At 36.2% G+C, this 21453-nt stretch overlaps 2 protein-coding genes and 1 long non-coding RNA gene across 3 annotated transcripts; 2 read left to right on the forward strand and 1 right to left on the reverse strand.

The window, feature by feature from the left end:
• The first annotated feature begins 6770 nt into the window (after positions 1 to 6770).
• Positions 6771 to 11032, forward strand: LOC110739787. The gene is made up of 4 exons (XR_002514927.1): positions 6771 to 7375; positions 9043 to 9163; positions 9252 to 9443; positions 9650 to 11032. It is a non-coding gene; the product is annotated as an uncharacterized LOC110739787 (long non-coding RNA).
• Positions 11033 to 11809: 777 nt separating this feature from the next.
• On the reverse strand, positions 11810 to 13330 carry LOC110737181 (F-box/FBD/LRR-repeat protein At3g14710-like). The gene has a single exon (XM_021917558.1). It carries the CDS (start codon positions 13328 to 13330, stop codon positions 11810 to 11812), a length of 1521 nt encoding a protein of 506 aa, XP_021773250.1.
• A 1809-nt stretch (positions 13331 to 15139) lies between these two features.
• Positions 15140 to 16868, forward strand: LOC110737861. Its single transcript, XM_021918213.1, has 3 exons — positions 15140 to 15225; positions 15385 to 15850; positions 16484 to 16868. The coding sequence occupies exons 2-3, from the start codon at positions 15421 to 15423 to the stop codon at positions 16615 to 16617; spliced, it is 564 nt and encodes a 187-aa protein (XP_021773905.1). The 5' UTR covers positions 15140 to 15225; positions 15385 to 15420; the 3' UTR covers positions 16618 to 16868.
• Positions 16869 to 21453: the final 4585 nt, after the last annotated feature.

A 21453-nucleotide genomic window follows, 5' to 3' on the forward strand; every position in this document is an offset into this window, starting at 1 on the left:
GGGGGAACAGGCGGCATGCTGCGGCCGCCTGCGAGAAGAGGCGGATCCCTATTCCACTTGTTAAAACGTTGGTTCAGCTCCGTGTCTGAACCCTCAATGATAAGGAAGGTGTTCCGCCAATCCTTCCATTTGTTCGCCTTACCTCTCGTCATGAGGTAACCCCTATGGCTTGTTAATTGATACCAGCCGGTACCTCCCGACTTAGGGGTCCGGCTGAGATAGTTCATGTGGGCGAAAGCCTCAAAGCTTGGCTCCACCCCGTACATTTCGCACCCGGCCACATAGCCGAGTACGTTTACCCAAGAGTTGGGGGCTAACTGCCATAACCCCAAATCATACCCATCTAAAATCCGCTGAACAGCCGGATGTAATGGGAAGCGCAGTCCAGCTTTGATGGCCGCCACATAGCAGCCAAAGCAGCCGTCATCATAGCTGGTACCAGCCGGCCAGACGACAGTGTCTTCTGGATCCGGCACGAACAGTAAAAATTCCGGGCCCATTCTGTGGTTAGCAATAAAGCTCTCCACTTTGTCTTGCATGGTTGCGATCCGGCCCCGGGGTACCATGCAGTAGTAGGGGGCGTTTTCCTCTCTGTAAGAGGCGGACGGCTCCGCCCAATTGTCCCCCTTCTCAACTGCATGAGAAAGTCTCGCCTCTTGTAGGCGGCTATGTCTTTCTTCTGAGCCTGGAGAACTGTGGCCAAAAGAGCTGGACTCGGACTCGTCCTCTGACGAGTCCGAAGAGGACGCCTCCTCCCCTCTCCCAGAGGGGCCCGCCTCCTCTCCCTTAGAAGAAGCAGGAGGAAAATTAGACATATCAACGGTAAAATGGGAAGGGACCACCTTGGCCCCTCTCTCAGAACTGTCGGCTTGGAAGCCGCCTTTAAATATATATTTTTTCTTATATTATATATTTAATATCTTCTAATATAATAAAATCCCGTGCTTTTTGCACGGGTACACTCTAGTGTATATATAATTGTAGAGTTTTTTTTTCAACTTTCACTCACAATACTCCAATCCTTGAATGGAGTAATTCTATGCATTCTTTTTTTTTTTAATTTTTTTTTTTTAATAACTACCTCTTTAACTTCCATTACAATAACTTCCATTTCTCCATTATTTCAAACACAAAAAATAAAAACAATAAAATTTACAATTACCAATTAATTTTTTCTTTTAAATATACATAAACAATTAATTTTTTCTTTTAAATATACATAAATGCTCCAAACTCCCTAAGTTCTCGTGCATTTATTTTTTATATATATTATTTTTTTATTTAAAAAAAAACGTAACTACCCATTCCACAAAAAAAATCAATAACTACCATCCCGCTATTTTTTTAAATTTTTTTTCTTTTTTTTGTATTTTTTACAAGGGAATATTACTAATATTACACGTTTTTTTAAGTACACTAATAACATTTCACTTTGTGTTATTTTTTTACGTAGTATAATAGATGATGATTAGGGGATTTTTATCCACCAATCACCGTCTGACAAGTGGACCAACCAGGTTCCGCCACGTGTCCTTCACGTAGGCCAATAGGAGCCTGCCACGTGTCAATCACAGATACGTCCTCTACGGACCAATTGAGACACGCCACGTGTCCACCCATGCCAAATGGGAAAACCGGCCAACAAGGCCCAATCCTGTCTAGAGGCCCGGTCAGCCCTAGGTTTACCCTAAACCTAGAGAGTGGCACGCTTCTCAAGACTATAAATACTTAATTAATCCTCATTAAAGCAGAGGAAGAAATCAAGAGAACATCAAGCAATTGAGAGAGCAATTGATCAAGCAATTAATCTCACCTGAAGAACAGAGAAGAACAGAAACATTACGGAACACTAATAACCGGCTAATCTCGCTAACAAAGCAGATTACCAACATTAAACACTCTCACCTAGAGAGGTCTTATTACTTTAATTTCCGTATTAATTACTCCTTAATCAGGTACTAACTTGACCGTTGGAGGCGGAGCTCTCAGGAGTCTCCGTTATTTTGCAGGTACAGGCGTCCGGTTCCAGTCTCGGAATTGTAACTCTCCCGCAGGACATCAGAAAACCCCGAAACAGATGACATGCAGTACCACAAGTATATAGTTCATTTATCAACAATTCACCATAACACTCAAAATCCCCAACCATTTGATTATATGTATTTTTTAGGAACTACCCTCCAAACAACTTCGACTTCTCTAAAAGCCACAACCAAAAAAAAAATACAACACGTTTTTTGCGAAACTGGTCTCATCGAAAAACTGTTTGCAAAAGAACAGAGTAACTCTTACATCACTGAACCAAGTTACCCCGGTAACCTCTATAGCTTTGACAAAGTAAACCCCATAATTACTTGCCACATTGCGTGGCCACCGACATCTAAGAGTAGATCGACCCTGTTCTTTTAAGCTTTTGAACAGGGCAAAGAACATAAGATTTCAGCATAGCAATTAGCAGGGAAAACCAAGTGTCAACAAATTAATAATATTCAGTAGAGCATAGCTACGCAAAGTCCAGCAGAACACAAGTCCACAACAGCTCAAAAGAACAGAGTCTAAGTTACAACATTAAAATCAACTTCCCGTATTCTTAGAATATTTTTTCTTATAGTATATATTTAAAATCTTTCTAATATAATATATCTCGCATGCATTTTGCACGGGTACACTCTAGTTATAATAAAAAGTTAGTTGGAAAAATAGGAAAGAAATGGCTTTGAGAAGAAGTAGAAGAGATCACATTATTTTCATATGTATATATATTTTTTTTAAAAAAACAAAAAAACCTTAAAATCAAAATATATATACTTAAAATGATAGTAAGTAAAAAAACCTATAGATGAAGGATTGATCCCTTGATCTCATGCCAACAAAACATTATCATATCATCCTCAAACCAACTAAGCAACCCAACTTTGCTTTTATTTTGAGCTAACATTTACATTTATGCATAAAACTTATGGGTGCCAACAATTAAAAAACCTAGGCTGCCATGATGGGCTGGGGAGGCCAGGCCTCCACCGGCCCCTCCCGTACCTCCGCCCCTGACAACAAGTCATTGACTTCGTGTTTACCGGTTTGGACTATTAGAGGCAAACTAAGGGCATAATTAGGATTATTATAAAAAAAAAATAAACCTTAGTTAGGATTATTAGAAGTAGATCGGCAATAGTCGGGATTTTTAAAGTGTATTTTTCTAATTTTTTATAGGCAACAAAAATTATACATACATTAGCATTACTATGGAGTGTTACTTCTAGATTTAGAAGGTGTATTAATACATATATAGAAGGTGTATTAATATAGAAAGTGTATTAATATATACGAATTATTTTAATTTTGAGTTATAAAAAGTGAGTTAATAATAAACTTTGTCGATCTTCTTACTTTTATAAAATGTTACGTTGCTCATAAGCTGACACGGTTAATTCAATCTAACAATAACTAACTTCAATCATTAACTACCTAACTAGCTGACAGATAAGGATCTTGGAATTTCTTCAAGTTAGTTAACTTAGTTTGCTGGTTATCTCGTTTTTATAGTTATTATTTAGCTTAACTAATAATTTCGATTGGAAATGAAAATGAAATTTTATTATTAATCAAAAACAAACCAACAATTACAATAACACCAATTTTACTATACTACTAGACGCATTACATGAAAAATAGACTAGTACTAATGAAATTAAAGACGAGATTATCAAAGCATCATATCAATCATGATCACTAATTATATTACACTAACCAATTAGGTCGAAGTAAATTGGTGAAGAAATTCTTCGTAAAGCTTGAAAACCAAATCAGGTTTTTTGATTCCCAGAAAAAACTTATCATCCAAAGTGTTGGTGCTTTTGAGAACATCTTTGAGTTCGTTGACCTTACAGTGATTAAGAAACATTCCCAAAAATAAAAACAGCCAATCCATGGGTTGTTTTTCTTGGTCAAGTTTGACGGGATTAGTAGTAGTTCCATATCCACAATTACCGCAAACTTCATGCATCCTGCCATGTACCAACAACGAAAAACTATCATTCTTGGCTTTTATTAAAGGTTTAAGTTTCTTAAATTTTTTCTCTATGTCGTACGTAATTTCGGTGTGTTTCTTGCATTTCAGGCACTCGATATGACCTATTACACTTTTTATTCCTTGTCCTTCCAAGAACTTCATTGAAGGGATCAACTTGACGCGTTCATCATCCGTAGTCGTAGTAGGAAGTTCGAGAGAGAGCGCAGCACCATTCGTAGTCTTAGTAGGAAGTGCGAGAGAGAGCGCAGTATCAACCGTAGTCGTAGTAGGAAGTGCGAGAGAGAGCGCAGCATCAGCCGTAGTCGTAGTAGGAAGTGCGAGAGAGAGCGCAGTATCAGCCGTAGTCGTAGTAGGAAGTGCGAGAGAGAGCGCAGCATCAACCGTAGTCGTAGTAGGAAGTGCAAGAGAGAGCGCAGCATCAACAGTAGTCGTTCTTGGAAGTGCAGTAGTAGGGTTATCGTTTGGATGGTGTGATGGAAGAGAAATAGAAAGGGAAAGATTTAGTTCATCAACTTCTTGGTTTCTGTTCTTCTCCATGATTTCTGGATTATATTGAGGAAGAAGCAATATAGTAGTAGAGTTTTGGTTTGATTCCAACGAGTAGAAGAAAAAAGGATATGATTGATTGTTCTAAGGCAGAATGAAACCGAAGACTGGACCTTTTATAGAGGTGGTCATCAATTGATGTCGGTTGATTCTAAAAATAAAGGAAAATAAAAAAAAAAAAAAAAAAAAAAAAAAAAAAAAAAAAAAAACTACTTTCTTGGGTTAGTTACCCATTCTTTAATCGTTTCTTGATTCATTCTGTTACAGGTTTTACAAAATTTGTTATCCAAATTCAATAAAAAAAATAAAAAAAAACCTCATGTACAATCTGTTTCCATCTTATAGATACATTTTTTTTTTTCTAAATTTTATTAATGTTCCGTAAAAATGTAAGGATAGATTAGTGACACCATTTTCTAATAATATTACACGTAGTAATAAACATAGTCATTTTAGATAATATAACTACACTTACAAAAATTCTATACATTTTCTAATTAGGATAGTTTTGTAAGGCTATATTTATACACTAATTTTGTGGCTGCTATAATAACATTGTAATCTACACCGTTATCTTTTATTTAATAAGATCTATAACTCTCCAATATATTGCCAAGATTGTTTTTTTTCAATGAAAATATACTTAATGACCCCTTCCACTTCCTTCTCTCAACCTTATTCTCCAATCCCTCCCTTTCTAGTCATTTCTCATTCAAAAATCATTCATGAATACTTTTTTTAATCTCTCTCAATTTTTTATAGGACAGAAAGGACCATGGGTATCTCAAATCGATTCGTCTTTCTAGCCTACGCGCGGTTCCTTTCGATTGGAGCTTTCAGGTTTTTTGTTTGGTCAGGGGGTGCTGGGCCCGCCAGTACCGGAAGTGATAATAAAAGTAGCGGATGAAAGAAGCTCGACCAAGAGGTTAGACACCAGATCAAAAAATTCTCTCCGTTGAACTTAATATTACACCAATTGCCTTTTAAACAAGTTTCACAAATATTGCACCCTTTTCAATATACTCTTACTTTGTCATAAGTACTAATCATTCATTAGTTTATGTTCACATCACATGAACAATTTTGTATTTTTCTCTCTCTTGTTCATTTTCCTACTACGCCTTTTGTTTCGTAATAATCACAATGCTTTTTTTTTACATTCGTTTTATAGTAATTGCTACACTTTCTTTTTTTTTTTTTTTTTGGTAAGGATCCATTATTATTTTATTATTTCACTCTCCTACCAATCTCACTTACACGATTTTTTTTTAGTTCTCTCTCCTACTTGCTATTATATATCTTCACTAATTATATTTTATATTATAAAATTTCCCTTGTTGGATCCTATCCTATAGATTTCCAATAACTTTGTACAACACTTATAGTGTTTTTTTTTTTTTTTGACGGGAAGTGTTGTGACTATTATGAAATAAAGGGAGTTCAAAATTATTGTGTCTAACCTATATGATGCAATAATAAAAATAACGGAGAAAGTATTATAGGTGCAAATAACTAGATGCAATGTTCCTTGATTCTCAAGCCAAAAAGTGACATTTCCAAAAACAAATTTTATAAGTTGAACATTTTCACCAACATTATTATTAGTCATTACTACATGCCTACTAGATAGCAAATCATCACAAAAACACTTCAATTCCCAACTAATTTTGTATCAATGATGTATTTTAAAATTTGATATATATTTTAGCAATCAATCAATTAATAATATAATATTAATAAATTTTTCTTAAATCGTGCGTCGCACGAGTAGTAATCTAGTATTTATTTATATATATTAAAACTCCAAGGTAAAAAGTGTTATGTCGCCATGTATCTTTTTTTGTATTATTGCGCCACACATCATATTTTAAGCTTGCCACATAATCAAAGTGTACTAATGTTGGACTGACCTTCCTGCTTGATTTCTCGATCCAATAGTCTTCTTAGAAAAATCTTCATTGATTTAACTTCCATGTATTAATGCTTAATTTAATTGAAAAACTTTTATGTATAACCACTACTCTATTTAATTTCCTTTTTAATAATTGCACAATAATTTTATTTGATTGAAAAGCTTTTCATGTGTAACCACCCTATCTAAATTCCCCTGGAAATCCTTAGTAATTGCACAATAGTATAATGTGTAAGAAATTAATCATTACTCCATTTTTTGTGCATCAATTCATAAAATTGTAATTATAGAGTACGAGCAATAATTAATAGTATATATTTACATCAAAATTATAAAGATTTGATTTATTATATGTTCGATATTAACAAAAAAAAAAAATTATAGTCATAGTTAAACCAAACTAGCTCACACAAACAACTAACTACGTACTTAAGATCTCATCTGTAAAAAAAAACAAAAACATGGACTATAAACTCTCGATGTCAAACAAGGCAAAAGTATAGTTTAATTAAATTAATAAATTTATGATGAATCGCCGGGGCATTGCCCGGCCGAATAACTAGTTTATAATTAAGTATCTACGGAGCATTAGAGTACTCGTGAAAAAAAAAAATAATAAATAAATAAAAATTCTTATGGAGTATCAAAGAGGGCAAGTTAGGCATTCCCTCTTATTATCAATTTGTCAACTACGTATATGAGGGGCCTATTGTCGGTTTCTCCCTCCCCACTCAAAACTGAAGAACCCTAAAATCCTCCCAAATTGATTGCTGCTCGAATTTCCCAAATTGATTGCTGCTCACTTGCTCGAATGCTCACAAATTGATTGATGTTCGAATTGCTTCCAATTGGGATGAAGCCTAATTCGCCTAAATCGAACGTCTCAGGTTTTGATTTTTTTTTTTCTTTCATTTGCTGAGTTTTTGATCTGGAGAATTTGTGTAATTTCTTGATATTGAATGCTTTTAGTATTGTAATAATTGGTTGGTTTCTTGAAATAGACGCTCTTAATATGTTGATTGTTAGTTTAGCTAATTTTATAAGTATTGTCGCTCTTAATTCTTTTTTTTTTTTTCTTTAATTTATCTGATCATTGTTAGTTTTATCAAGTAGAATGACAATGCTCATAGCTCTATTTATAGGTAAGAAGAAATATAAATCATATAATGATTAATAATTAAGGGATTGAGCTTGGGAATCAAAGAATTAGGTACACTTTCTAGTGTAGTTATTAAAATTAGTCCCTAAAATGATTAAATCCATGGCTATGATTGATTTTAGAATGATCTTATATCTTTGGACGAATAATTTTAGGCTGCCAATGCTTTGTATTATAGATTTATTACGCTTCTACTTGTCAACCATTTCAATTAAAAAAGTGTGTACAAGGTAGGGGTTCAGAAAATGGATATGTAGTTTAATAAATTGATCTACGGATTAGTACTTTCTTTTTCGGATTACTGTTGTATCATATTTGCATCCTGATGACTGTTACAAAATATTGTTTTCATCGTATTGCCTCAAATATGTATGAATTCATCATTCTATTACTAAAGAGATCTTGTATATTATGCAATAAGCAACAGATAGAATTTTAAATGTGATTATAGGTTAGATTTCTTAAGACATTTCCCTTATAATCTATCTAGAACTTTGCCTTGAGTTGGAAAAACTAAATATAGACTATGCACTAGCTGTAATGTCTTACTCAATGTTACGAGTTTTTTTTTTTTTTTTTTGTTTGGGAATGAAAGAGTATCAATTATAATGAAGTTAATTAGTTTCTATTACAAAACTATTTTCTGAATACTTCTAGTGAGGCACCTAGGTTGAGAGTGAGTCAGGGGGTTAAATGTCAAATCAATTTTAAAGAGGCGCAAGCAAACCTAGATTCGTACTCTAAAGGTTTTTAAGTCCATGCGGTTCATTTTGATGCACTGAGATGTAAATTTGGAAGCACTGAATGATACAAATACCACTTTTTATACAGAAAAAAGTATTGTGACACTGACCTTTGCTTTGAATTTATTTTATGGATGGCATGCTACAATATAAAGGGGATAGTTGACTTGACTGCTTCATAAATTCAAGCGTGTTCTAGTTGCTTCAGATTGAATTTCATGCTAACCTTATTTTCAAGACCATGTGTTTAATATTTATTATGTTATTTTTTTGGTCATTTAAATTTGGTGCTATTGTATCCCTTTTTACTTTCTAATTGCCCTCCAAACTGTTATTTTTTAATTATCTGTCAAATATATGATTTTTATTCTTTCTTTAATTCTATATGCATCGTAAGTTTCTGTGGAAGTTATGTAGCGGTAGATTATTGAACATAAAGCTTAAAGAATACCATTGGTTTGGTTTATTTTGGTTCTTACGCTCATAGATCTTTGCTTCAGGGGCATGGAAGGTCTGCTTTTGAACTACTCTGCTTTAGTGTCACATATAAATAGTTAGTTTTGTGGTAGACTTGTGATTGTGTGTCCTGCTTTGAAGCAGTGAATGGGAAAGCATTTGTAGGGTGTGATGAATGTGAATTTCCAATTTGCAGGCCTTGTGTTTTTGAATGATTGTGAAGTCCTGCTGTTCATGGAGATGTTGAGGAGGATGCTGATTCTAATTTTTATCAGAATGATGAACTTAATACTGCACTTTATTGGAGGAAAAAAAATGTAAGTTGTGTAATTCCATTACTTATAATAATGCATCCAATGTACCCTGGATACTTATTTCTGTTTCCTTATAATTGTACTTTTGCAGCTCATACCAGAAAAGATGATACTTCCTGAGAATTTGGCGTGCCTCCCTTGGGTTATATAGCCTGGAAAGAGAGAGAGTTAATGGATGGAAGATGAAGAAGGAGAAGAATGTTGTACCTGCTAATAGTACTCGTCCTCCATATGAAAGAGATGCTGATGATGTAGCCACTACTATTTTAGATGAGTGTTTACTGTAAGTTCATATCTCTACTTTTTAGTTTAGGTTGTATCTTTCTGATATCCTTACAGCTTACACATCTGCTAAACTTTAGATTTATGGTTAAGCATTTCTAAATCATTATTTGTTACTTAGATTTGCATTTTCTGTTCCCTTGAAAGCTACATTATACAGAAAAAGCCAGTTTGATGTATTGATTCTTCCTCGAATTTATTATGCAGGAATGAGGAAGCTAGGCACCCGCTGTCTAGAAAGGTCCCCATCCACCATCTCAATTTTTAACTTCTAACTTAATTATATTGTGTATGCATATGATGGGATAAACAAATTGAAGGAGCAAAGAGATCAAGGTTCAAATGAGAAAACGGATGAACAAATCATTCAAGAAGTGTTTGGCAAAGATACACACGAGTACTTGAAAGCTTATGGCCTAGTAGAAGTATTACAAAACATTTCAAAGTAAAGCCTTCACGATTAAATCTTTCTCAAGAGGTAATTGAAGTTAAAAAGAAAGCAGATCAAGCAATTGAAGAAGTAAAAAAAGATGCTGAAAATGCTAGAACAGAAGCTGAACAAGCAAAAAAAAAAAGTGGAAACCGTTAGGAATGATGTGGACCGAAAAATTGTAGAGAACAACGTAGTTTGGGAGAAAAATTCAGCCAATTTCTGGATATTATTATTGGAGCATGGGGTTCGTTGAATAATGATGATTTAGGAAGTGAAGGTTCGTCCTCTTTTAATTCCCATTTTCTCTCTCTTTGCTTTTTTCCATTGAATTTCTTTTCTCTTCTATCTTAATTTTTTTAACTTCTCCATCCATAAAAGCTGGAGAACCACTGAGCTATGAATACAAGTATAAATGTCTCTTCTCCAATATCAGTATAGTCATCTTTTTTGCTTTGACTTGACAATAATCTGCTGTGTGCCCTAGACATCGACATGATTATTGCACATTAATTTTGTTTCTTTTATGAGACTCGAGTGAATTGAGTTCCATTGGAGTTGTGGTTTCTGTAAATATTTCTATAGAGGTATATTGGTGCTTACATGGCTAAATTGTGAATAGACCCAGATAGCTAACTGTTATAGACTCACTCACTCAACAATAGACGTTTGATTGATAATTGAACAAAGTTCCAAGTTACCAAAAAGTGAAAGTTTTATTCTGAAAGTTCTCACTAAGTAGAAGAGTAAAATTATATTATGTAAGTTTTGAATCAGTGGATTGTCTTGATTTGGTGTGTTATATGTCTCTAATGCTCTGACTTGGGCCCACAACCTCGTTGTACTAATGTCGACACGACACATCCACGGTTGTGGGTACAGAATCCAAGTAGGACTCTCAGGAGAGAAAGTGGACTCATCAGTGAGCTATCTTAGAGGGGAGCTTTACTCAATGAAGGAAAATTTGAAACTATTAAGGGACAGGGATAGTATACCTGTATTACTTTGCCTCCCACAGTTCGTTTTATATATTCAATTATCTGCAAGGTGTAGGGAAAAAAAGACTTAGTTTACAAAATGATTTGTGTGTGTGTGTGTGTTTTTTTGATGAGATTGGTTATTGTATTTTACTAAATTATATATATTTTTCTTTTGCGAAAGAATCTGTTTTTTTATTTTTATTTTTATTTTAAATTTTAATTTTGGTGTGTGTGTGAGAACAGTGATGAGACATTGAGCCATATTATTTTCAAGGTTTTTTGTATGTGTGGATATTAAACATCAATTGAAAAATAAATTTCTCCAAATTTATTGTGTTAGGAAATATAGCTATTTGTCTCAACAATATCAAATGTGACCCATTTGTTGAAATATATGCTATCTGTCACGATATTATTTGTGGCAAGCAAGCTTTATCAGCGATGGTAATTAGCTATGGTAATATTAGCGATGGTAATATTTGTGGCAACAAAATTTATTAACGACGGTATAATTTGTGGCAAATAAGCTATTAGACACGGCATAATGTATGGCAAATAAGATGTTAGCCACGGTATATAGCAATAATAAAGAGAAGTGAAGTTTCTTAATTAATTAAAAATAAGTGTGGCTGGTATTGTTAAGATAATTATGTAAATAATTATCTTAGTCTAATGTATATATTCTGTTTCCTAGAGTGATATGGATGCAAAACGCACGGAATATAATTCCTTCAGGTATCATTCATCATTGATCCTTAATTTTATTTTATAATTTTACTAAGAATTGAAAACAAAACTCAAAATATATTCTAGGAAAAAAAAAAAAAGCAATCATTTTATTTTTAATTAGTTCTGCGTATGCTAATAATATTAACAAATTGGAGGAAACTTAAAACCCCAAGTTACGACAACAAAAGAATCATTAATTTGAAGGTTAATACATATAATAAAATCATATCACCGATTGTACGGACGTATATTTTGTTTGAGTATCTTACATGTTAGCTCATCTTTATCATAACTAAAATCGTTACATGAAGCCGTCATCATTTTACCAGTAAAGTGAATCTTGCTAGTCGGCGAACTCCTTGGACGCATGAAAAGCTCCCTACAAAAAGTGTATTCATTCCATAGTTGATTTGGCCTTGCACTTGGTTTGACTTTGGGAGGGGAAACTAGAAGCTGTTCCAAAGCAGTTGCACTACTTAAAATGTTACTAAGCAAATTCATCTCTACCCTGTTATTCCTTATCTTAACCGAGACATCTATTCTTTTCAGATTAGCCGACCAACAACTGGGAAACTGTGGTCTCCAATTATTGTGGATTACGTTGAAATCGTAGTCAGATTCGCTACAGTGAAAACGGAGATAAACCAGATTGTGATAACTTGGCAGGCCGTTTAAACCAGCAACAAAATCTAACAGACGTATTATTGTACTACGATAATAATCTACTAATTTTATGTTTCGAACACAACAAATCCCTCGAAATAGACCTTGTCTCGCGTTAACAAAATCACGATCAATTGCATTCCTTCTTTGCAAGGTCATTTTGACTAGTCGTAAATAGGTTGGATTGGTGACAAAGTCATAAACCGCTAGAAGTCCCTTGACCTTGAAATGTTCTAGTTTAGGAGTATTAACCACAAACTTGGTGTGAATAGATAGCAACGGCGATTCTTCCATATTGATTTTCAAATCCTTCAAGTTAGGGGCGGATATATGAATAAGGTGATCAGGTTGCTTTAAATGGAGATACAATAATAAATGCTCTAGTAAAGGGCAAGACCTAAAAAGAGTATCCATAACACGACGTTGTGAGTCGTATAAATTCATACAAAGCTTCTTCAAATTAGGAAGATTAACACGGAGATCATCCTTAGGAAAGGTGAGCTCAATATGTGCAATTAAATCCAGTGTAACAAGTGACTGAGTTTGAAGCAAAGAAGCCGGTACAGGTGGCATCTCAAGAAATCGAAAAGAATACGAGTCATTGAAAGTCACGGTGATTACCTCCGGGTTACGACGGGAGACAAGCTGAATCCAGGGAGCAACACTAACAATGCAGTCCCTTACCCCGGAGTTGAACTCGTCAAATTCTTGATCTTTATTATTAAGGTTGTCAAGGGACGGGAGGTGAAGGCAAAAGGTGTAGAGTTTCGAGGAGGTGAGTTGGAAGAGAATATGATTGACGACGTTGTTGAAATCCCGTAAATTATGGATGTATTTCCAACTCGTCCACGGTCCTAAGGAGACGTGGGTGATTTGGGTCCAGAGATGGCGCCAACGGTGGGATAACACGGAGGTTGCAGCCGCAGAATTGATTGGATCAACAAGAGAGAGTATGGTGATCAAAAGACTATCAGGAAGTGAGCTTAATCTGTCCACTTCACCACTATAATCATCGTTGTTTAGTTTTCGTTTTTTGGACAATTTCCGTTTATTGGACGTAAGCATCTTTTCCTTGTACGGACGCATGGCGATGAGCAATTAGAGACTAATTTTAAAGCTAGGGTTTTAGATCTAATTATATTTCTGATACAAGCGGTCTAGTATATATAGAGGATCGAAGAAGATAGATTTTCTGGTTGATACTTGATTTAGGTAGCCGTTATGAGTCGGTGATGCATGATCCAATTTAAAATAGAATTCAAATATCCTTCCGTTAATGATCAATTCTTTGGTAGTTTTGTGAACATATAATTAATTAGTTGGGGTAAGAATTTGTCTTATATTTATTATACTAGTGGTGATACTTAATTCTAGATGTTTTAATTATTTCTTTTATTTATGTTTGATATTTGAGTAGTCATAGTTATTTAATCTATCGTTTTATCTCTTATTTAGTTTTGTCATTAGTAATCGTTGATTGTTAAACAACCTTCTCTTTGTGGGATCGACCCTAACTTGCCCTAGTACATAATTATGAGGTCTAGTTAAGTATTATTTTTGTTAGGTGTGCGACCGGCCGACCGCCTATATAGAGGTACCGAAACAATTACGTGTTAGTTCTTTTTAATTGTGATCATGTTGCCTAAAGTTGTGAAACTAGGGTTGTAAAACAATCACAACTTAATCCAGGTGGTTATTAATCCATGAGTAGAAAATTCAAATAACATAAAATGTTTATTTTTAAACTCAATAAATAATCCAAGTATCGCACGAGTACAAAACTAGTTAATTTGAAATAACAAAACTGCAAAAGTATATAAACAAGGGCCGGAGTGCAACAGGAGGAGTATACACTACATATACACTCAGTCAACATTTTTGTACTGTATGAAATTGCAGCTTCTGCTACTGTGAGGATTATTTACAAAAGGAAAGGTAGACAACTTTCACACACACAAATACTCATAATTAAGCAAATTCTAAACCTACACCCCAAATACTCATAATTAAGCATCACATACGCAATGTACACATCCGTACATACATAGTCACGTGAATGGAAAATAGATGACCATAGAAAAATACAGTGCTCATCAATCATTAATTCAAGTATATATGTAGAATCTATAATACTTTCTCCCTTATTTATATTATTGCATTATATAGGTAGGCACAGTAATTTTAGTACTCCTTCTATTTCGTAATAATCACAACATTAAATGTTGTATAAATTAAAGTTATAGGAAATTTATAGGATAGGGTCTAAACCGTCCATAACTCCGTACCCAATTAATTCAAATCACTTTTAAAGTTTTAAGGGAACGGTATAAAGGGAGCTTAGTTACTTAATTAGCTTATAAAGAAAAAAATTGTAAATTAACATATGGATCGGATTGAATTGAGTCAGATGTAGTATAATATGTATGCGCGGAGTATGTTGTATGTGTTCAAAAAAATAATACATCAATGTAAATTTATTTATTTATTTATTTACAAAATTAGTTGTAGTAGCTATCTAACAAAGAGATATCACATAGTTAAACCCCTCTTTGAAAACAACATTTCATCAACTTCTTTGATCAATTCAAAACCTTGTAACTTCCCTGTCATATCTTCCATTAACCAAAGTTAATTTAAACAAATGATAAAATTTGGATGATAATTATATGTTTAATAAGATCGATCGTCATACTGACATACTATTTACTATCTATCAACATCTCAAATGACATTTGTTCTCATTGCATGCACGTATTTGACTTTTGTCCTTGGGAAATTTCAAGTAAATGTCGGTGAACCTTAAGGGAAATTATAAACCAGACCTACATATAATTTAATTAATGTACTTTTTATATCTTAGTGTTTAATTAAACCACTAAAAAGTTTCTATATATAGTTACATTAAGACATCCATGAAAGTATCGTCAATTCATTATTTCAAAAAGGTATATATTGAAGATACAAACTCTCTATTACAAAAGGTATTAATCTTGTCCTTTATATCTTTTCAATTTTAATCTAGCTAGTATATATATTATACGTACATACTTAAAAGTTGTCCCTTTTTTCTTGATTATGAGTATGAGATGATCAATATAATACGTTACTAATCTTAGTTTTTATATGTGTTACCCTAATAGGATTAAGTTTTGAGTCAGAACCGAGTAACAAATAAAATGACTCATCATCCAAGTCACCGAGAGCATCCACTCGTGGCGGTCAATCGCCAAGGTGCATACACATGTGACGGGTGCAAAATGGAAGGCATGGGGCTAAGATACAGATGTGAAGGTTGTAACTATGACTTACACCAAGAATGCATGTTTGCACCCCCTAAGCTAAAAATTCAAGAACATAAATATCGATTTCTCGAACGACCCCTCCCCGGGCCTAATTGCACTAGGGTTGATTGCACCAAGTGTAGGAGCTGTGACGCGTGTGGGATGGCGGTTAAGGGGTTCGTTTATCATTGTTCTAAGACGGGTTGGGATTTCCACCCTAGATGTGCTAAGCTAGAGAGTAAAATTAGCATTGGAGATGTCACTTTTTGGTTTGAGAAGCAAGGACCATCTAGTTGTGCTTGGTGTAAAAGGAAGCTGCTCAACGGTTAGTACACTACTCTTTCCCCCTTTGACTATTACTGTGCTACTTCTTTTTATTGGTTAGTTGTACATATATGTTCAATTTATATACTAGATATATATATTTGTATCGACGAATAATTTAAATTAGTTGCACAAAAAGGTAAGTATATAATCATAGGCGGATCCATGGAGGTATAACAGGTTAAATTAGTAGCACAAAAGGGTATATTTAATATATTATGGAGTATGTAGTACGTAACTTAATTGTATGTTCTTGTGATATTTTGCTAGAAGCCTAGAACTAGAAAACAGGATCACTATAAAAGTCTTTAAAAAAAAATAAATAAATAAAATAGACAATTTCTTTTAAACTTACAAATGTTGACTAGTTCATTTTATACTTAACTATTTGTAGATTATATTCTAGACTTTTTAGTTATCTATCGCTTTCTCCGGCACCTTCCATGTCATTTTACTTCTTTGTTTGATTAAGATGAAAAAAAAATAGAGAGGAGAAAGAACAAAGGGAAAACTTTACTATGCTTCCTCTCTTTTTAAATACACCATTTGTAGTTAAATGATTGTTTTTAAAAATTTAGATATTTTTAAAGTATATATGGAGATGAATAGAATTTAACACGACCTAATATAACAGGTGCAAAAAAGAAGATTCCAGGGTGGTCGTACGTATCTAAATATGATGACTATAATCTCCATGTCTTTTGCGTTATGGAAATGGCCATGCAAAGCTCTTCCACTGTTGTGCGACAGCGGAAGCAAAGGTCGTAAACAAACAAGAAAACAATAAAGAAATTCAATGCAAACAATAAGAACAACACCAAGAATTTACGTGGTTCACTATCGATGTGATAGCTACGTCCACGGGCACCGAGATCGAATGATTTCACTATAAACTGGCAAAGATTACAAAGATTACAATGAAGAACTTAATCACTCAAAGTATTCTCTCTCTTGTGTTTCTCTCTCCGTTACCCTAATAATGATAATAGGAAGTTTATATAGTAGTGATTCCTAATTAAGATATACTTAGGTTACAATATCACAATATGATAAATATTAAATTCGTAATCGCTGAAAAAACCCAGATCGCCCGGTCGGGCGAAGGCCCGCCCGATCGGGCGCGAGAACACGTCTTTTCCAACAACCGAAGTACTCCAAAAAACCCCTTCCGCCCGGCCCGATCGGGCAATGTCCGCCCGATCGGGCGAAGGCTCGCCCGGTCGGGCGAAAGCTCGCCCGGTCGGGCGAAAGCTCGCCCGGTCGGGCGCGCGAGAGCAGCTTCTTCAACGAATTTGCCAGGCACCTCTTCTTCTTCCGCCCGGTCAGACCGGGTAATGTCCGCCCGATCGGGCGGACAAAGCAACGAAGTACGAGTCACCTAATACTTATCAACAATCTCCACCTTGACGAGAACTCGTAGTCAGCAAACGACCCCATCAAGACATAGTGAAAAACATCTCAAGCCAAACCCGATGCAAGACTCATGCATAAGCCATACATCCCGATAAGTCTTCAACCAAGACCCATCACATACTCGTCTCCAAGTATAACAACTCATAATGCTCCACCTGCATCACAAGCCCCGGGCAAGCTCCACCTTAAGGCCAACACACCTACACCAGGAGCTCCCCAACTTCGCCCCTCAGGGCCTACTACATCACGTAGTAATCAATATTTAACAAGTCTAAGCAATGTTTAAACTTGCTAAACGGAACAGGCTTAGTGAAGAAATCAGCCGGGTTGTCAGCAGTCCCAATCTTCTTCACCTTAATCCTCTTGTCAGTACGTAAGAAATGATACCTGACATCAATGTGCTTCGTCCGATCATGGTGTACTTGATCTTTAGCTAAGCAAATCGCACTTAGACTATCACAATACACTGTAGCAAAATCCTGTGCAATACCCAGTTCACCTACTAGGCCTTTGAGCCAAATAGACTCCTTAGCTGCAGAAGTTAAAGCCATATACTCAGCTTCAGTAGTTGACAACGTAACTGATGACTGCAATGTAGACTTCCAACTAACCACAGAACCACCCAAAGTGAACACATAACCAGTCACAGACCTCCTGGTATCCACATCAGCTGCATAATCAGAATCACTGTACCCAGTGACCAAGCATTCCTTATCATTCCCGTACACAAGACCAATATCAGCTGTCCCTCTCAGGTAGCGAAAAATCCTTTTCACCCCTTGCCAGTGTTCCCTCCCAGGTCGAGCCATAAACCTGCTTACAACACTAACGGCATGCGCAATATCCGGCCTAGTACAGACCATAGCATACATCAAACAACCAACCGCATTTGCATATGGAACTCTAGACATATAAGACAACTCCTCCTCTGATTGAGGTGACATAGACAAAGACAACTTACAACTAACAGTAGTTGGCGTACTTATAGGCTTCGATTTTTCCATCCCAAAACGAGACAAAATCTTTTCAATGTAGCTTTTCTGAGTCAAGAAAAGCTTACCTCTAGCCCGATCCCTGTAGATCTCCATACCCAAAATCTTCCTAGCTGCACCCAAGTCTTTCATGTCAAACTCCGAGTTAAGCATCTCCTTTAATCTAGCAATATCAGATTTATTCTTTGTGGCAACCAACATGTCATCAACATATAACAAAAGATAAATCATGGAACCATTATCCAGCTTACTATGATACACACAGCAATCATATGAATTCCTGTCAAAACCTTGTGAAACCATAAAAGAATCAAACCTTTTGTACCACTGTCGGGGGGATTGCTTAAGTCCATACAATGACTTTAGCAATCTGCAGGCATAGTGTTCCTTTCCAGGAACTTCGAATCCTTCGGGCTGCTTCATCAGAATCTCCTCCTCCAAATCGCCATGAAGGAAAGCCGTTTTAACATCCAACTGCTCCAGCTCAAGATCAAAATGTGCTACAATTGACAATAACACACGGATAGAAGTATGTCGAACCACAGGTGAGAATATCTCAACAAAATCAACCCCTTCTACCTGACTGAACCCCTTAGCAACTAGCCTAGCCTTAAAACGTATTTGCTCAGTTTCCGACAACCCTTCTTTCTTCTTGTAAATCCATTTACAACCCACAAGCTTCCTCCCTTCCGGTACCTTTACCAGTTCCCACACTCTGTTCTTGTAAAGAGACTGCATCTCTTCACCCATTGCGGCAAGCCATTGCGCAGACTCACTACAACTAATTGCTTGTTTATATGTGGCAGGTTCAAATGACTCTACATCATCAGCTACACTCAATGCATAACCTGTCATCGCATCAACACAGCAATTTCTTCCCTCCATCTCTTCAATCAATCTAACAGGCTTCTTGATAACTCGTTTAGGCATCTCAAGAATGGTGTCAGGTTGACTAGATGACCCCTGATTAGATTGCTCCACCTCATCCCCAGAGTTAGAATGAGTAGGAGTAATCTCAGGTTCAGGAGTACCCGGCACTGGAACATCAGCATCATCATCAATATATTGTACCCGAGGTAAATCAGCAATGGTAGACTGATGTACCTCAAGTACCCCATCTGTCTGTAATAAATTGTCTCCTTCCCTTCTCAAATCTGAAATCTCTGCATTTTTAATTGAATACATGGTGTTTTCATCGAAAGTAACATCCCTACTAAGAATGACCCGACCCTCCGAAGGTGAAAAAATTCTAAACCCCTTCACACCATCCCCGTACCCAACAAAACACCCCTTCTTGGCTCGTGGATCCAGCTTACCCTCAATAACATGATAATAAGCAACACAACCAAAAATCTTCAAATTCGAAAAATTAGGCAACTTACCACTCCAGATCTCAAACGGAATCTTGGAATCAATTCCAGAATGAGGACCCCTATTAATGACATAACAAGCTGTTAACACAGCTTCACTCCAGTACCTCCTCCCAAGCCCTGCATTAGAGAGCATGCATCGAACTCTCTCTAGCAGTGTCTGATTAACCCGTTCTGCTACACCGTTCTGCTGTGGTGTCTTCCTGACAGTATGATGCCGACCTATACCCTCATCTGCACAGAACTGATTAAACTCGTCTTTGCAAAACTCTAGCCCATTGTCCGTTCGTAGCTTCTTGATCTTCCTTCCTTGTCGATTTTCCACCAAAGCTTTCCATTGCTTGAAAACTTTGAAGGCCTCATCCTTTGACTTAAGCAACCTAAGCCATGTGTATCGGGACTTGTCATCAACAAATGACACAAAATAGTGGTAACCTCCCATACCTTCAACTCTAGATGGACCCCAGCAATCTGAATGGATGTAATCGAGCACTGCATCAGTAATGTGAGCACCCTTGCTGAACTTTGACCTGTGTTTCTTACCAAACACACAATGCTCACAAAATTCAAGGTTGGCAACCTTGACCCCGGATAGAAGACCCCTCTTGGACAATAGCTGCATCCCCTTCTCCCCCATATGACCAAGCCTCATGTGCCAAATCTTAGTCATCTCCTGGTGAGATACAGATGCGCAAACCGCAGAACTAGGCAGTGTAACACCCTCAAAAACATAGAGGGTGTTCCTTTTGATACCCTTAAGTACCAACTCAGAACCTCTGAAAATACACAACTCCCCATCTGAAAACACACCATTGTACCCCAAGTCATCCAGGGTACCCAATGAAATCAGATTCTTTCCTAAAGCAGGAACATGCCGTACATTAGTCAAAGTTAACCTCCGCCCATCAACAGTCCTCAACCTCATGGAACCAATACCTGTGACCTTACATGGAGCATTGTTACCGACTATAACCATATCCCCATTGCGAGGTTCATATGTATCAAACCAATCTCGACGTGGACACATATGGAACGAACACCCCGAATCTAGAACCCAGTTATCAGATAAATCATCAGACCTAGCAGAACTGACTAATGCTAAATCTTCCTCTGAATTATAGCTCTCATTCGGTTTCTCTTCAACTACAGCAGCCTGGGACTTGTTTTTCCTCACCGGACAATTATTCCTAAAGTGACCCGGTTCTTTACAGTAATAACATGTTTTAGTAGTAGTTTTACTAGATCCATCCTTGCCGTTTCCAGCACCCGACCCAGCATTGTTCCCCTTGTTAAACCCCTTATTCTTTTTAGACTTTCCGGACTTAACAAACAACCCACTACCATTATCCCCATTATCACTCGTAGCTTTCATTCTGAGTTCCCTAGTATGAAGTGCTGCCTTCACTTCTTCTAAGGTTATAGAATCCTTACCAACAACAAAAGACTCTACAAAATTCTCAAAGCTAGACGGTAGAGATACAAGTAAAATCAACGCAGCATCCTCATCATCAATTTTAACATCTAAATTACGTAAATCAAGCAAAATAGAGTTAAGTTTTTCTAGATGTTCCCGTAAGGAAGTACCTGACTGCATCCGGAGGCTAAACAACCGCTGTTTCAGTAATAATTTGTTGGTCAACGACTTAGTCATATACAATGACTCCAGCTTCAGCCACAATCCAGCCGCCGTTTCCTGATCAGCCACCTCCGTGATGATTTGATCATCAAGACTAAGTAATATGGTAGAGTGTGCCTTCTCTTCCATAACTTCTAACTGCGGGTCAGTCGGTCCATCTTCTGACTCCGAAGTAGTACTCTTTGGAGCCAAC

This window comes from Chenopodium quinoa, unplaced genomic scaffold, assembly GCF_001683475.1.
Source record: "Chenopodium quinoa cultivar QQ74 unplaced genomic scaffold, ASM168347v1, whole genome shotgun sequence".
NCBI classification, from domain to species: domain Eukaryota; kingdom Viridiplantae; phylum Streptophyta; class Magnoliopsida; order Caryophyllales; family Amaranthaceae; genus Chenopodium; species Chenopodium quinoa.

Excerpts from the sequence above, each read along its gene's own strand:
- LOC110737181 (XM_021917558.1), bottom strand. The coding sequence starts at position 13,330 with ATGCGTCCGTACAAGGAAAAGATGCTTACGTCCAATAAACGGAAATTG.
- LOC110737861 (XM_021918213.1), top strand. The coding sequence starts at position 15,421 with ATGACTCATCATCCAAGTCACCGAGAGCATCCACTCGTGGCGGTCAAT. Across the intron at positions 15,851-16,483 it reads TAAAAGGAAGCTGCTCAACG|GTGCAAAAAAGAAGATTCCA; the intron begins GTTAGTACACTA and ends CTAATATAACAG.